The sequence below is a fragment of the Agrilus planipennis genome, unplaced genomic scaffold (genome assembly GCF_000699045.2).
Source record: "Agrilus planipennis isolate EAB-ADULT unplaced genomic scaffold, Apla_2.0 scaffold162, whole genome shotgun sequence".
In the NCBI taxonomy this organism is placed as follows: Eukaryota; Metazoa; Arthropoda; class Insecta; order Coleoptera; family Buprestidae; genus Agrilus; species Agrilus planipennis.
The window spans coordinates 313,429-328,598 of NW_020438904.1; the positions used below are offsets into that span (position 1 = coordinate 313,429).

The 15,170-nt window shown below is 38.7% G+C and overlaps 2 protein-coding genes across 7 annotated transcripts in view; both read left to right on the forward strand.

Moving 5' to 3' along the window:
* LOC108739645 (ephrin type-B receptor 1-B) overlaps positions 1-13,788 on the forward strand; it is a 77,490-nt gene extending 63,702 nt beyond the window's left edge. Inside the window, exons 4-20 of one of the 6 annotated variants that reach the window (XM_018473640.2) lie at positions 621-801; positions 3,815-3,919; positions 3,987-4,132; positions 4,198-4,435; positions 4,493-4,648; positions 4,719-4,882; positions 4,943-5,212; positions 5,270-5,462; positions 5,620-5,793; positions 6,558-6,605; positions 8,153-8,293; positions 8,362-8,615; positions 8,682-8,891; positions 8,964-9,142; positions 9,621-9,779; positions 10,152-10,679; positions 11,336-13,788. In XM_018473640.2, coding sequence (XP_018329142.1) covers positions 621-801; positions 3,815-3,919; positions 3,987-4,132; positions 4,198-4,435; positions 4,493-4,648; positions 4,719-4,882; positions 4,943-5,212; positions 5,270-5,462; positions 5,620-5,793; positions 6,558-6,605; positions 8,153-8,293; positions 8,362-8,615; positions 8,682-8,891; positions 8,964-9,142; positions 9,621-9,779; positions 10,152-10,679; positions 11,336-11,603 — 3,414 coding nt within the window. In that variant the 3' untranslated portion in view covers positions 11,604-13,788. Of the gene's footprint in view, positions 1-620; positions 802-3,814; positions 3,920-3,986; positions 4,133-4,197; positions 4,436-4,492; positions 4,649-4,718; positions 4,883-4,942; positions 5,213-5,269; positions 5,463-5,610; positions 5,794-6,557; positions 6,606-8,152; positions 8,294-8,361; positions 8,616-8,681; positions 8,892-8,963; positions 9,143-9,620; positions 9,780-10,151; positions 10,715-11,335 lie in introns of all 6 variants that reach the window. The other 5 variants (XM_018473642.2, XM_018473639.2, XM_018473641.2 and 2 more) reach the window with 5 other exon arrangements.
* A 196-nt stretch (positions 13,789-13,984) lies between these two features.
* On the forward strand, positions 13,985-14,608 carry LOC112904090 (ephrin type-A receptor 8-like). The gene has a single exon (XM_025973327.1). It carries the CDS (start codon positions 14,256-14,258, stop codon positions 14,442-14,444), a length of 189 nt encoding a protein of 62 aa, XP_025829112.1. The 5' UTR covers positions 13,985-14,255; the 3' UTR covers positions 14,445-14,608.
* Positions 14,609-15,170: the final 562 nt, after the last annotated feature.

A 15,170-nucleotide genomic window follows, 5' to 3' on the forward strand; every position in this document is an offset into this window, starting at 1 on the left:
CAGTTTTACAACCGGATTTGGAATAATATGTAGCTACTTACTCTTACAGTTAAAAAAATGAAACAAAGACGCCCTTAAAAGAAAATAGATGCAGAAAGAGGTTCACGTGATGCAGTTCCTTTTTGTGCGGTTTACTTAGCATCCCTTATTATCAAAAAGTTCATGTTATCGTAGTCTAACAGCTACACTGCTGTGACAAAACGAATTTTGCTGGCGGCTTTAAATTTTGGTAATGGCACCGAGAGACCTTACTCGGGGCCCTTATTTCGCGATTCGTCCCCCTTTAACCGCTCGTGCCTACCACTTAGAGTAGAGGGGTGTCGTTTGTGCGAAATTGGAACGCGAGTGTTTTTAGAATCGCGAATTAGCTGATAAGATGAGGGAAAAGATCAAGGAGTGTTCTCGAGGCAATTACATTCGATACCTACCTATAGAAACTCAAGAAGGGGAAAGCAAAGGGGTTGAATTATTGTCACTTATTTCGAGAGGGTAGTTGTCGGAACATCTTGCATCTGCCTTTCCTTTTAGGGTAAACTGTGCCAAGAAGGAATAGAATTAATTTTTTTTTATACGGGTAACTGTGTACATAATTAATTTTCCCTTTTTCTTTTTTGTTACAGTGGGTGGAAGAGTCGTTTACGGACTTTGTGAAAGGGATAAACTGGCGTTCGTACGTCGTGTGCGACGTCGCCTATGATAATGTAAACAATTGGTTGTGGACGCCGTTCATAGACCGGGGCGTCGCCAATCGCATATATATCGAAATCAAGTTTACCATCAGGGACTGCAGTCTGTTTCCAGGTAAATAAATTTGCTATATTCGTGTTTATGTGCGGGGGTGCAATATTTCATTCCCCGTTGTTTACACTCGTTATACGTCGTCCCCCTTTCTGTCCATAAATTACACGCTACGCTATCCAAGGGTATATGTACACGTCGTCACAAACGTTATTCGTAGGTACTAATTGTTTCGTAGCCACTTGTAATTATCTTTTGTAGTTGCAAGAAATTAATTAGTAGATTTGATTGAAAAGCGTCTTCCCATGTAGGAAATCACCACGGGACCGAGTTTAGTTCAAGCTTGGTCCAAAATTGTTCAATTCTGGTCCGAGATTGGCAACCAATATTGGACTAAGACTTGGTGAAAAATAGTAACCCAAGATGGGGTAGTTAATATTATACGAAAACAAAATTAATCCAAAACTGGGCAACTTTTTTGACCAATACTTTATTGTCCAGTATTGGATATGACTTGGCGAAACGTTAAGTTGAAGATTGTTAGAACTGTAGACCAGTATTGACTAGCCAATGCATGGCTGCCTCAGTATTGGGCCAAACGTTAATATACCCAGCCTTGGTATTCAAATGGTTAAAAATCTTTGTTTTAAATAAAAACACAGCGTAAAGGAATTTCACAAGAATAACGATTAAATCTGTCATCATCATCATAAGGTCGTCAATCCTAAGACTGGTTGGACACGTACCTCCACTCTTTCTTATCCTGAGCTAAACTTCGCATTTCCCTAAAACTATAACATCCCACATCCTTAACTCTTTGCCAACACTAATTTAACCTAGGTCTACCTCTACCCCTCCTAACTCCCGTTTCTGCCTCTAATATGTCTCTGACTAGACCTTCATGTCTGAGAAGGTGTCCTACCAACCTATCTCGCCTATTTTTTATTGACTTCCACAGAGTCCTCTGTTCTCCTATTCTTTCCAATACCTCTTCATTTCTAACCTTTTCTACCCACGATATCCTCATCATCCGCCTATAACACCACATTTCGAACGCTTCTAACCTTTTCTTTTCCGCCGCTCCCACTGTCCATGTTTCGCACCCGTACAACGCCGTGCTCCAAACATACACCTTTAACAACCTTTTTCGAATTTCTAAATTAACCGTTCGCGAGCATAGAAGTGACTTCTTTTTATTAAAGGCGACACGACCCTGCGCTATCCTCTGCTTTATATCCCTACTACTCCTTCCATCCTCACTTATCTGACTTCCTAGGTATCTAAAATCAGCCACTTCTTCTAATTTTTCGTCTCCTATCTTTATATTCACTCTTTCCCTACTTTTTTTCCCTTGCATACCAGTATTTTAGTTTTAGTTTTATTTATTTTCATACAGTACTGATCTGTCAGTACCGCTTCCATTTTATTTAAAGCTATCTCAAGGTCCTCCTTTCTAGATGCTAATACTACTACTATATCATCTGCAAATCTGAGCATACTAATCTTTTGCCCTTGCACATCTATCCCTACAGTTGTACTGTCTTTAATGATGTTGATGGCGTCTTCGATGTATAGATTAAAAAGTAGCGATGACAGTGTGCATCCCTGCCTGACTCCCTTCCTAATATTTACTTCTCTTCGCTGCAGCCCCATCTCTATAACTGCCTGTTGCTCTTTATTCAAACTAAGTTTAGTCACTCTTCTATCTCTGTAACTCATCCCTACATTTTTAAGTATATTTAACATCTTGTCCCATTTAACATTGTCAAAAGCTTTCTCTAAATCTATAGATGGTAATAATTCCCCTCTAGTAATCAAACTTTTTACACTACGTGGGACCATTTTTACCAGCGAATTTGCTTTCTTTTTTACCCTCATAACCTTCCCGCAGGCTGGACATTATTTTTTATTATCGAATACGTTTTGTACGTATAATATTTAAACATCGTACCAGTATTATAGCACCGTACTTTGTACAATGTTTGTAGTTGGTCCATTTGGACCGAGATTCGTCTGTATTTATATTTGTTACACAGATTCCAAAGTGTTGTGTGTTTTTCGCGCGTAAAAAATCGGATTTCGGTTTGCCCGCAACGAACGTGATCTCTGTCAATGTTCTTGTTCAAACAGAGGTAAAATAAGTGCAAATTAGGCCCAGATCGGGTTAATCAGGCCCGATGCTTCTAGTACATGGTGTTTACCCACACACACACACACACACGCATTCGTAAATAGGGGGTACTACATACGTGTGTTTGAAAATCGAGTCAGGTAATTAATTGAGTTTGTCTATTTACTTGGACAAATACACTCGAAATTTACATGCATTTACGTATAAGGGACTGCATTCTCTATATGTACTTTTGAAATTGTACAGTTAATTCGAAAAAAAAGGGGAAACTGGGGATCAATGATTTAATAAAGTATGGTATGCATTACTTATACTAGATTAGTTACAATCTAATGTCATACCTAGTAAGAGTTCACTACCTCTTTCCTTTTTATTTTATCAGGTATTTAATTATTATCTCGTACTAAATTTTATCCACCCTTTGTAGCCTTGCAATTAAACAAAGATTTCGGTGAAATATTCCACTTATTTATAATAATACATATAAATAATGGTGAATGACATGAATTATTTCATGTGGACTGTAATATTTACGAAATGTACCCACAAATTCTACTTGTGTTCTCGTACACCTTTTTGAACGATAACTGTACATGGGTCATAAGCTTTGTGGGCATCATCGATACGCGTTGGATATTTTAGCACCACCTTTTCCGCGTCGGTCGTGCGGAAAATTCGGCAATTGTGAGCCGGTGCTAGGGTCCCGAGTTTGAAAGGGGATGCGTTTTCGGAGTGGGTTGGTATTTTGGTAACTCAGTGAAACGAAAAGCGATCCTTTTACTGGAAAACGAATATCCAGTGCATTTGACCGAAACGTTTATTTCAAACTCTACATTCTAAACAAACAATACCCTTTCGTTTAGCAACTGTTTCCTTTTCGTTGCTGCACGAATATTTTATACGGCGTTGCGTCGGTTCAATTTTCTAATCGATCACTTGTTTTAGGCAACGCGCTCTCGTGCAAGGAAACTTTTAGCTTACTTTATTACGAATTCGATGCCGCTACAAGGGAGCCACCCCCTTGGGAGACCGATAGTTACAAATTAGTAGGTGAGTGTTCGTGTATGTCGTAATTGTTGTCAATTTTTCTACTTCTCGATTTATTTTTCCTGTGCAGCCCGTATCGCAGCTGGCGAGGGCCGTTTTAATTCCAATAGCGAGGTTAACATCAATTCCGAAGTTAGAAGCATCCCCGTAACGAAAAAGGGAGTGTATATCGCTTTCATGGACCAAGGAGCTTGCATATCGCTCTTAGCAATTAAGGTACGGCTTGCAATTTACCTTTATCGCGATTTTCCGGTTATTGTTTTTTTGTTTTTGTTTTGTAGATTTATTACATAACATGTCCAGAGACCACGATAAATTTCGCCCATTTCAACGCCACCCCCACCGGCAAGGAAGCCACAGTGATAGTGTTGGCGAAGGGGGTGTGCGTAAAAAATGCAGAAGTGGACGACATTGCCCCCTCGTACGTGTGCAAGGGGGACGGAAAATGGTCTTTGCCCACCGGCGGATGCAAATGCAAAGCGGGATTTCAGCCCGACGTCGAAAAACAAGCCTGCAACAGTGAGTTTGTTTCCGATACTTGTTATAATATTTTTGATAAAATTATTTCGTTTTTAGTTTGTCCGATCGGAAAATACAAAGATAAAGCGGGCGACGGGGAGTGCAAATCCTGTCCGGAATATTCCAAAGCAATCAAGAACGGTTCCGTCGAGTGTAAATGCAACGATGGGTATTTCAGGGCACCTAAAGACCCCAAAGATATGCCGTGTACACGTAAGTCGATTCCGTCTGTACACTCGGTTGAATTTTTTGTTGTTTAAAAATAATTTTCTTTCCATTTCAGAGCCCCCGTCAGCGCCGCAAAATTTGACTCTAAATTTCGTCGACCAGTCTATGGTCACGTTAAGTTGGAGTCCGCCCCAATATCTGGGGGGCAGGACTGATATCTATTACAGGATCAAGTGCGACGCGTGTAGTTCAGGCGCCGTCCAATACATTCCCAGTGCTGTAAGTTGTTTTTAAATAACATATTTCGTATTGTTGTAAGATGTAATGGAATGATTTCAGGAAATTTTCAACGATACCAGGGTAACAATCAGCGGACTGAACGCTCTGACTTCGTACGGGTTCCAAGTGTACGCAGAGAACGGCGTTTCTCACTTGAGTTCCGCGAAAACCCCGCCGAAATTCGCGAACATCGTCGTCACCACGGAAGCGTCCGTGGCCAACAGTATACCGAACGTCCGCGTAACTTCCGTGAAAAGTACCGAGATCGGTCTCGCGTGGGACGCGCCTTCTTTCGACGGAAACGACCACGAACCGGTGGAACTGTACGAGGTAAGTTTGTGCTTCATTTTTTTTGTTAACTCGATTTGATTTATTTTGTTATTCCAGGTCCGTTATTCGGCCAGAGGCGACGCGGATTACAGCAACGTTTCGTCCATTTATACATCGGAACAATCGACAACCATCACGGGTCTACAACAACGAACAGAGTATGGTATTCAAGTCCGAGCCAAAAGCCACAAGGGATGGGGTAACTATTCTCCCGTCATCCTGAAAACCACCGGTCAAGTTTTGAACACAGGTAAGTCGTCCTTCCTCAGGAATTCCATACCGGATCGATCGATTTATTCTTGATTTTTTTTTTTTATTTTGAATCGGTCATTTTCGTTTGTTAATTCGACTCGTTCGGTTGGCGGTTACCGGGAATTTTTTTTTTGTTCCTTTTCCAGCCTACATAGGGGACGAAGAGGGGCTTCATCTGAGGTTCATGGCCGGCGGTATTGTGGTCATCGTGGTCATCTTGGTCGCCGTGATCGTTTTGACGGTGGTCTTCTTGCGTTCGAGGGCTAACGATGAGTGCAACAAGAAACAGCCGAGCGACTGTGATACATTAGAATATAGAAACGGCGAAGGTAAGTTTTTCACACTTTTGTTTCTCTTTTTTGTTTTTCATCGGGGAAAGTTTCATGGTGAGGCGGCGCGCTCTTCGTTTGTTTCGTATTAATCGCCCGAAAGTATTTTAACACTTTTTCCAAACTATTTTCGTACTAAATAATGGTGTGGCTTATGTACATTTTGGATTATGATTATTCTAATCCTTTAAATATGTGCGTAAAGGTTTGTTGGAGAAGAAAGTTGAGATAATAAATAAATTGTCTAAATACGACAAGAAAAGTAACACATTCTACTTTTGGTATATTTTTACGTCCGATAGTTTTTTGTTACCTATTAAATTTTAAAGATACAAAACGTTATGTCTTTTTTGAATTGAATGACACTTAGATGATATTATATTTACACATTAGAATTGCCTGCGTCTAACTCCCGTAGAGATTATCTTGTTACGTTCCGATTTAAATAAATAAGATACAAACTCTAGAGTTATGTCACGAAAGTTTAGATGACTGCACTACCCCTCTTATTTATTGAACTTACCCTGTTGTTTTCATGCCAAAAAGGACTTGTAGTAACTTACAGTAAGTGTACAATGTTTGCCAGTTGCTCCTTGTTCGATTTTTCTTCCGTAATCGTACTTTTTTGCACGTATTATCGCACTCTAAGACATTTTATCTTGTAGACGTCGTGCTTGCTTTTTTTGTAAATGCTATTTTTGATTTGCATTCTTAAATTAAATTCGGCGTTTTTTTATTATTTTTTTGTTACTCTTTGTTTTTAGTGCACCATAGCCTGGATAACCCCCCTATCGTTACAACGCATACCAATGGTAATTGTTTTTGTTTCGTAATAAATAATTTTTATTTATACGTAATTATTGCATGCTCTCGCTTGAATTAATTAATTTTTTCACGACAGGATTCTTAATTATCATTTTTCGTGTGGCTTTTTTGAATAAAGTAAAAAAAAAACACATAGGTAACAGCAATAGTAGATACTTATTCTATCGGGTTGTTCGGAAAGTCATTTGGTTTTTTTTTTTGTGGAAATGAAAGACAGTTTTCGTATAATAAACAAATACTTTATTAAATTATATATTGACCGTTCTGGTCCAACACCTTTTGCCATCTTTCTGGTAGTAGCATAATTCCACGCTCATAAAATTTTTGGTCTTTGCTGGCAAAAAACTGATCGAGGAGGTTTTTGACCTCCTCATTTGAGGTGAAGGTTTTACCGTCTAAAAAATTTTGGAGTGACCGGAACAAATAATAATCCGATGGTGCCAGGTCTGGAGAATATGGTGGGTGTAGTATTGTATCCCATTCAAGCTGTAAAAGCTTTTGGCGAGTGACCAAACTTGTGTGAGGTCTCGCGTTGTCTTGGTGAAACTACACCTTTCCCGTTGATTAGTTCTGACATTTTCTGTTGAAGTGCATCATTCAGTTTGTCCAGCTGATGACAGTAGACTTCCGAATTAATCGTTGTGTTATCCGGTAAAAGCTAAAAAAAAAAACGATTCCTTTAAAATCCCACCAAACGGACAGCATCACCATTTTTTGGTGAATATCGGCTTTGGATATGGTTTGAGCCGGTTCATCTTTTTTGCTCCATGACCTCTTGCGTTTGACGTTGTTGTATACAACCCATTTTTCGTCCCCAGTGATGATGCGCTTCAAAAACGAATCATTTTCGTGACGTTTGAGAAGCGAATCGCAGACGTCAATGCGGCGACACAGATTTCTCTCTGTGAGAACATGGGGAACCCATACATTAAGCTTCGAGGATAATCCCGGCCTTTCAAGTGGTCATAAACTGTTGAATTTGATAAATTTAACCTCAATCCGATCTCACGTGTTGTTATTCGCCGGTTCACATCAACTAATGCCTTTATCGCGTCTTTATCAGCTTCAACCGGCCTTTCCGAACGTGGTGCATCTTCGACATCAAAATTGCCGGATCGAAATTTAGCGAACCAGTTCTGGCACTGGCGTACTGTCAACACACCTTCTCCATACACATCAGTCAATTTCTTTCTGGCTTGAACAGCATTTTTACCCTTTCTGTAGTAAAAGAGTAAGATATGTCGAAAATGCTGCTTATCGCTCTCCATATTTAAAAGGGCACCAACCAAAAACTACTGCGTAGAATTAATTGGAATTTTTCACACACAAGCCTTGCTATATGAGCTCTCAAAGCATATAAAAATTATACGGCTTAAATGTGAAGTTGGGTGCAAAAGGATACAATTAAATCCTCTGTCGGGAAAAAACGAAATGACTTTCCGAACAACCCTATATTTGCAAATTGAAAGGCGTCTTCGCAAGTAAACTCTATTTATTATTTGGACAACGTTTAGAACTGACGGACTTTTTACAGTGACCACGCCACTGTTCGCGCCTATCGGGGGTGCGTCCCGGACCTACATCGACCCCCACACTTATGAAGACCCCAACCAAGCCGTCCGCGAATTCGCCAGAGAAATTGACGCAAGTTGTATCACAATCGAAGCCATTATTGGTAATAAAAATTACATAGGTACCACGTATCGTGGAAATTACTAAAATGTGTTGTTCGAAATTTCACAGGGGGTGGCGAGTTTGGGGACGTTTGCAAGGGCAAACTCAAAATCAGCAGCAATAACGAAATAGACGTAGCAATAAAAACACTAAAAGCCGGTTCGCATGAGAAAGCCAGAAACGATTTCCTGACCGAGGCGTCCATCATGGGTCAGTTCGAACACCCCAACGTCATTTTCCTCCAGGGCGTTGTCACGAAGTCGAATCCCGTCATGATCATCACCGAGTATATGGAGAACGGATCTCTGGACACATTCCTGAGGGTGAGTAGAAAACCGGGTGCGCGTAGTGTGAAGGTGCCTGGAGAAAATATTTATCTTTTCCGATAGGCCAACGATGGTAAATTCCAAGTGCTCCAGTTGGTGGGGATGTTGAGGGGCATAGCGTCCGGGATGCAGTATCTGAGCGAGATGAACTACGTCCACAGGGACCTGGCCGCCAGGAACGTTTTAGTTAACTCTCAACTAGTTTGTAAGATAGCGGACTTCGGCCTAAGTAGAGAAATTGAAAGCGCAACGGAAGGAGCCTACACGACAAGGGTAAAAACACTTCCCGCGAACTACGTCGAACGAAATTATTTGAAACGAATTTATTTTTCTTAACGGTTCTAGGGCGGCAAGATTCCGGTAAGGTGGACGGCACCGGAAGCGATAGCCTTCCGGAAATTCACCTCCGCCAGCGACGTGTGGTCCATGGGAATCGTCTGTTGGGAGGTGATGTCCTACGGCGAGAGACCCTACTGGAACTGGTCGAACCAGGACGTCATAAAAAGCATAGAGAAGGGATACAGGTGAGCATTTCTTTTACCATTCTTCTACCACAAACTTGCTTAGAATTAATATAAAACAACAGCAGAGTCCTGCAAAGAATTTTTAGTGTTGGTAATATTTTTTTGACGTGACAACGTCTTATAATTCGATGGATCCGGCTGCACGCACGAAAAAACATGACTCATGCGGCGTTACCTCGCTCTGAGGCGTTCCATTTAAGGCTTGGAGTGCAAGCGAGAGCGCGGAACGAGCGACAAAGAGGCACAATCGGCCTCCGCGTTCGGCGGCGTTCGACATCTGTCTCTCTCCTACTTGAGTGAGCGATGCGTCCGCGTGGACAGCTGCTATACAATAATACATTTCCATTTACCTCCTTCTATATATCCATACAAAACCATTCCATCAGTATTTTCTTATGACGTTGTCACGTTCAACTATCGTCAGTAAACCGAATTTACAGACAACCGATTTTTTTATTTATTTATTTTCGTGTACCAGGTTGCCTGCACCTATGGACTGCCCCGAAGCAATATACCAGTTGATGCTGGATTGTTGGCAGAAGGAAAGGACCCACAGGCCTTCCTTCCAGTCGATCGTGAAAACGTTAGACAAACTTATAAGAGTCCCCGATACGTTGAGAAAAATCGCCCAGAACCGGTAAGTCGTTGTTTTTCCTTAAAAAATTAATTTCGTGTACTTCCCCGACTTTACCGCCTGTCTCTCTACTTACACACCTCGTACTTCTGTCGTATTTCATTTGTTGTCGTAGACTCACTTGATTTTGTATTGCACATCTCATCTGTTCCAATTTAAAACGAATATCAAATGCTTTTTTGCTTCTTGTGCCTTTATTGTTTATTAATCATCAAATTATTAATTAATTAATTCAATCACATATCACCGCACAATAGGTACATTTTTTGTTTCTTGTTTGTTTGTTTGTTTATTAATATTTGATTTTCACGACACTGTTTTTAATAATTAGATAAGTAGATGTTTTAACACAAGTTTCTTGTTGCTCCCTTTTAGACGCCAGCCGCCGCTTAATCCCTATTTTTGGCCCAATTCAAAACTAGTTAACGAAATGCAAGACGTGTCTCTCGCCCAGTTGCCCCCCTCTAGTATTTTTCCAAATCAAAATTACGGCGATTTTCCGACGTTCGGGACATTTTTCGTGCCGTTAGAGCCGGTTGCACGTCCCGATTTTCGACCGTCGTCGGGGGGCAGTTTGTTGCAATTATGCCCCCCCATATACACCACCAGTAGCAGTTCGAATTTTTTGAATAATTTCACTACTAACATTTGCGATGATCAGTCGTCGTCCGGTACGAGAAATTGGTTGGAAAATAATTTAAATAACGGTGGTGGTTTTAAGTTCGACAATTTTCGATTTTCGGACATGTCGCGCGAAGAAAATAACGAGGACCTCGTCGGGGGTGGCAACGGCGAATGGGGGCGGGAGACAGGGGGCCAAGAAGACACAGTCACAAGCCAGTGGTCGTCAACAGACACTGAGAATTGTGCAAAGACTGGGGCGTGGGTCAATTTTAACAACTTGTAAATATTGCTTTTGGTTTTGTTTTGTTGCGAAGGTATTGCGCTTATTTTATTTTTAATTTTTACAATTAATTTGCTAGTTAATGACATGACAATAACGACTGTGGAATTTTTCTCTAATCAAATCGATTTTCTTCCTTATTATAAATCACTAAAAAATTCCAAGTCGTTATTGAAGTACGATGAAAAGTTTTTGCAACTGCAAGTTTTCTCGGTTCAGTTTTGCAAAAACTTTAGTTGTACCTTTCTAACATGACACATCTTTTGCATCTATCTTTTTTTAAATCTTATATAACGTAATCTCGATTTTTTAGTCTTAATTTTTTTTTTAAACTATCGTCAATTAATTATACAGTTTTAATAGCTTTTTTTATCTTGCATTGCTTACAATTAGTGCCAGCGATTTTTATTATGTCCAGAATTCACCTCTCAATAACTTTGTTTTGCATGATCTATTCGATGACCGACCCCTCGTTATTAATTTTTTGAATTACTAAAAACACTTCTCCCCTACGACTTTCTTTTTCTAACTGTTTGACTCTTTATTACATTAACAGCATCAAATAACAAAAACAGGGTCCTTTTCTCAATATAAAACGTTTTTCAAATAAAATTTTTCGATATGCTAAAGGGATTATTTTGCCCTGTCAAAATAGGTCGAACAACCCCCTTGCTGCAGACGCCCCCGACCTGACCAACTTCACATCGGTGGAGGAGTGGCTGAACTCGATCAAAATGACGAGGTACGTGGACAACTTCCACACGGGAGGCATCAACACCATGGAAGCGGTGGTGAACCTGACGGTCAAAGATCTGACCGAGTTGGGCATCACCCTCGTAGGTCACCAGAAGAAGATCATGAACAGCGTCCAGAGTATACGAGCCCAGATTCGGGTCAACGGTCCTGAAGGGTTCCTAGTCTAAAACGACGCAAAACAGACATCAAAGGTAAGCCGTCAGTAATCGTCGGAAATGGGAAGTTTCATTTCGTTTGTTCTGTTCTTCTTCTTGTTATTGTTTGTTGTTTTGTGTGTGTGGACCGGAACCGTGAAAGAACACTCATCAGTAGATAATACATAATAATTTTTCTCCGTCTTAATTGATTTCGGCAGCTTTTTAACTAATTATTTTTTTTTGTTTGTTTTATAATTACGACATTTTATTCGTGATTCATGATAAAGAGATCAGAACGAAAGAAAATCTGTCCGTGTGTTTTTTTTCTTGTTCTTTCGATTTCATAAGGGCTATCGTGCTACTACGTATCGTATGACGTGCGCAGGGTCTCGTTGTGATCTCCTTTTTATTTTGTTTTTTCCAAATTTGTGTTCTTTTTTTTCCACGTCTCTATTATTCACAAATAGCGTCAGGACTATAGGGGAGATGCCGAGTACCTGCGCGCTCATACCAAGTAAAGACTGCACTTTTGTTACACAGATATCGTCTATCACATATTTTTAACGAAATAATACATAATTAATTAATAAAAAATAAAAAGAAATGAAAAGTAATAAGCAAGCTTATATACGATTTGTTATAATCTGAGATTTATAATGTGATTTTTACTGTACGTACGTAAGTAAGGGTTAGTTTTTAAGTATTTATGAGAAACGCGATTTAGGGATTAATTAGACGTGTGCTATCGTCTCCCACACCCCTTCAATCCTTCTTTCTATAATCATTTTCTCTTTCATTTATCATCGTCATTTCGAACTAACTAACAGCGAGTGCAGAATAGCAAAAGATTTTTACGCGTTTTTTGTTGCTTTTTTTGAAAATTATTAATATAATGATATGATAGGAAGAAAGGCCTGCCATTTTTCGGGAGGGCGTAAAATGAGAACGAAGAAAGTTCGACATTAGAATTTGTTGTATGCTGATAAACGTAATTGAAAATAATTTCTCCTTTTGGCTATGTAAAATCAGTGAACAATCTTCGGTCTCCAATTTACGTACTCCCCTTGATAACAGTTTGTCGTCCTCCAACTCCATGTAATTTGTAGGAAATAAAAAGTCGTCTGAACACCAATAATAAAATTATTAATTATGTAAAATACCTTGTAGTAAATGTATGTCGTATTTTTCTCAATTCTTTTTAAGTTCAAATATCAAATTACAAATCTAATAATTCCTTTTTCTATCTCAAAAGCAAAGTGACCGTTCAACTAGTTCATAGAAACCTAATTTCGATTTGATTTAATTAGTTAAAAAAGAGTATCTTACGAGAAAAATGTCCAAGGCTGTTTGTCACATATTTATTCTAAAAGTAAGATTTTTAAGAATAGCAATAATAAACGTTGGTCCCCAATTTTAAGTGTGTCTGAAGTGTACAATCGGTATAAATTCACTAGGATGTAACACATTGTAAATGTACTTAACTTTAATGCTCAAGCCTAATAATGTTTGTTTTTTTTTTTTTTTTATATTGTGTTGATTATAATATATAACTTAACTTGTTTTTTTTCTACTTAATTATGTGTTACGACTGATATAATTTAAACGAAACATTTTTTAGATCGATTTCACAGTAATTTCTTAGCCATTTTCTATTTATACATTATTATACCTAAACATGTACGTTTTTTATACATTCCATGCAACATTGCCCGTAGAGAAGTGTTCGTTTAATTATAAATTAATACAAATGCAAAACAAAACGTATTATAATATAATAATTAATTTAGTTTTCAATTGACAAACACTTCTCTCCTCAAACTTTGACTTGCCTAACTGTATATGATTAATATTGATCCCAAACGAAAACTGAACGTTTGGAACGATAAAATTTATACGATTTTAAATGAACATTCAGCTTTCGATTGGGTTTTGCTAATTTTTTAAACTTCCGCATAATGTCAGTGTAAAGATGTAATATATTTGTAAAGAAAAGTATTAATTATTCATTAAAACAGTAGTTAATGTGTCTCGTTTATTTTCCCTACACGTGCGACGAGAGAGAGAGAGAGAGAGAGAGGGTAGAAGAATTACATACGAACCGATTCACCCCCCCATCGTGGGGGTCGATCGAAAGACAGACATCAATAGTTCGTAGACGAAGTTGAACCTCAACTATCAGAACCCAGTCCAATTACTCCAAAGTCATCAAGGAAATGTGAGTTTGATTTGTTTATTTTTTTTTCAGAACTTTTCTTTCTTTACTTCTATTTGTTTATTTATTTTCAAACTTTTTCTTAAATAGTCTTTTCTATGATTTTTTAACTTCGTTTTCGTTAAGACTTAACAAAAGCCATCCTTCCTTTCAATTTATAACTTTGCATTTACTAATTTTGCATGATCTATTCGATGACCGACCCCTCGTTATTAATTTTTTGAATTACTAAAAACACTTCTCCCCTACGACTTTCTTTTTCTAACTGTTTGACTCTTTATTACATTAACAGCATCAAATAACAAAAACAGGGTCCTTTTCTCAATATAAAACGTTTTTCAAATAAAATTTTTCGATATGCTAAAGGGATTATTTTGCCCTGTCAAAATAGGTCGAACAACCCCCTTGCTGCAGACGCCCCCGACCTGACCAACTTCACATCGGTGGAGGAGTGGCTGAACTCGATCAAAATGACGAGGTACGTGGACAACTTCCACACGGGAGGCATCAACACCATGGAAGCGGTGGTGAACCTGACGGTCAAAGATCTGACCGAGTTGGGCATCACCCTCGTAGGTCACCAGAAGAAGATCATGAACAGCGTCCAGAGTATACGAGCCCAGATTCGGGTCAACGGTCCTGAAGGGTTCCTAGTCTAAAACGACGCAAAACAGACATCAAAGGTAAGCCGTCAGTAATCGTCGGAAATGGGAAGTTTCATTTCGTTTGTTCTGTTCTTCTTCTTGTTATTGTTTGTTGTTTTGTGTGTGTGGACCGGAACCGTGAAAGAACACTCATCAGTAGATAATACATAATAATTTTTCTCCGTCTTAATTGATTTCGGCAGCTTTTTAACTAATTATTTTTTTTTGTTTGTTTTATAATTACGACATTTTATTCGTGATTCATGATAAAGAGATCAGAACGAAAGAAAATCTGTCCGTGTGTTTTTTTTCTTGTTCTTTCGATTTCATAAGGGCTATCGTGCTACTACGTATCGTATGACGTGCGCAGGGTCTCGTTGTGATCTCCTTTTTATTTTGTTTTTTCCAAANTTTTTATTTAGAATTTTTCTTTTTAGAGCGAAGACGAAGTTGAACCCCAACTATTGGAACCCAATCCAATCACTCCACAGACATCAAGGAAATGTAAGTTAATTTCTCTATCTTTTTTTCACTACTTTTCTTTCTTACTTTCTCACTTGTACTTCTATTTGTTTATTTAATTTCAAACTTTTTCTTAATTAGTCTTTTCTCTAATTTTTAACCTTCCTTCCTTTCAATTTATAACTGCATTTACTAACATTGTTTAGTTTATTTTATTTTTAAGTTAACTTCACTATTCTTTTTGAGTTTTTTTATTTATTTAATTTTTTTCAGATAAAA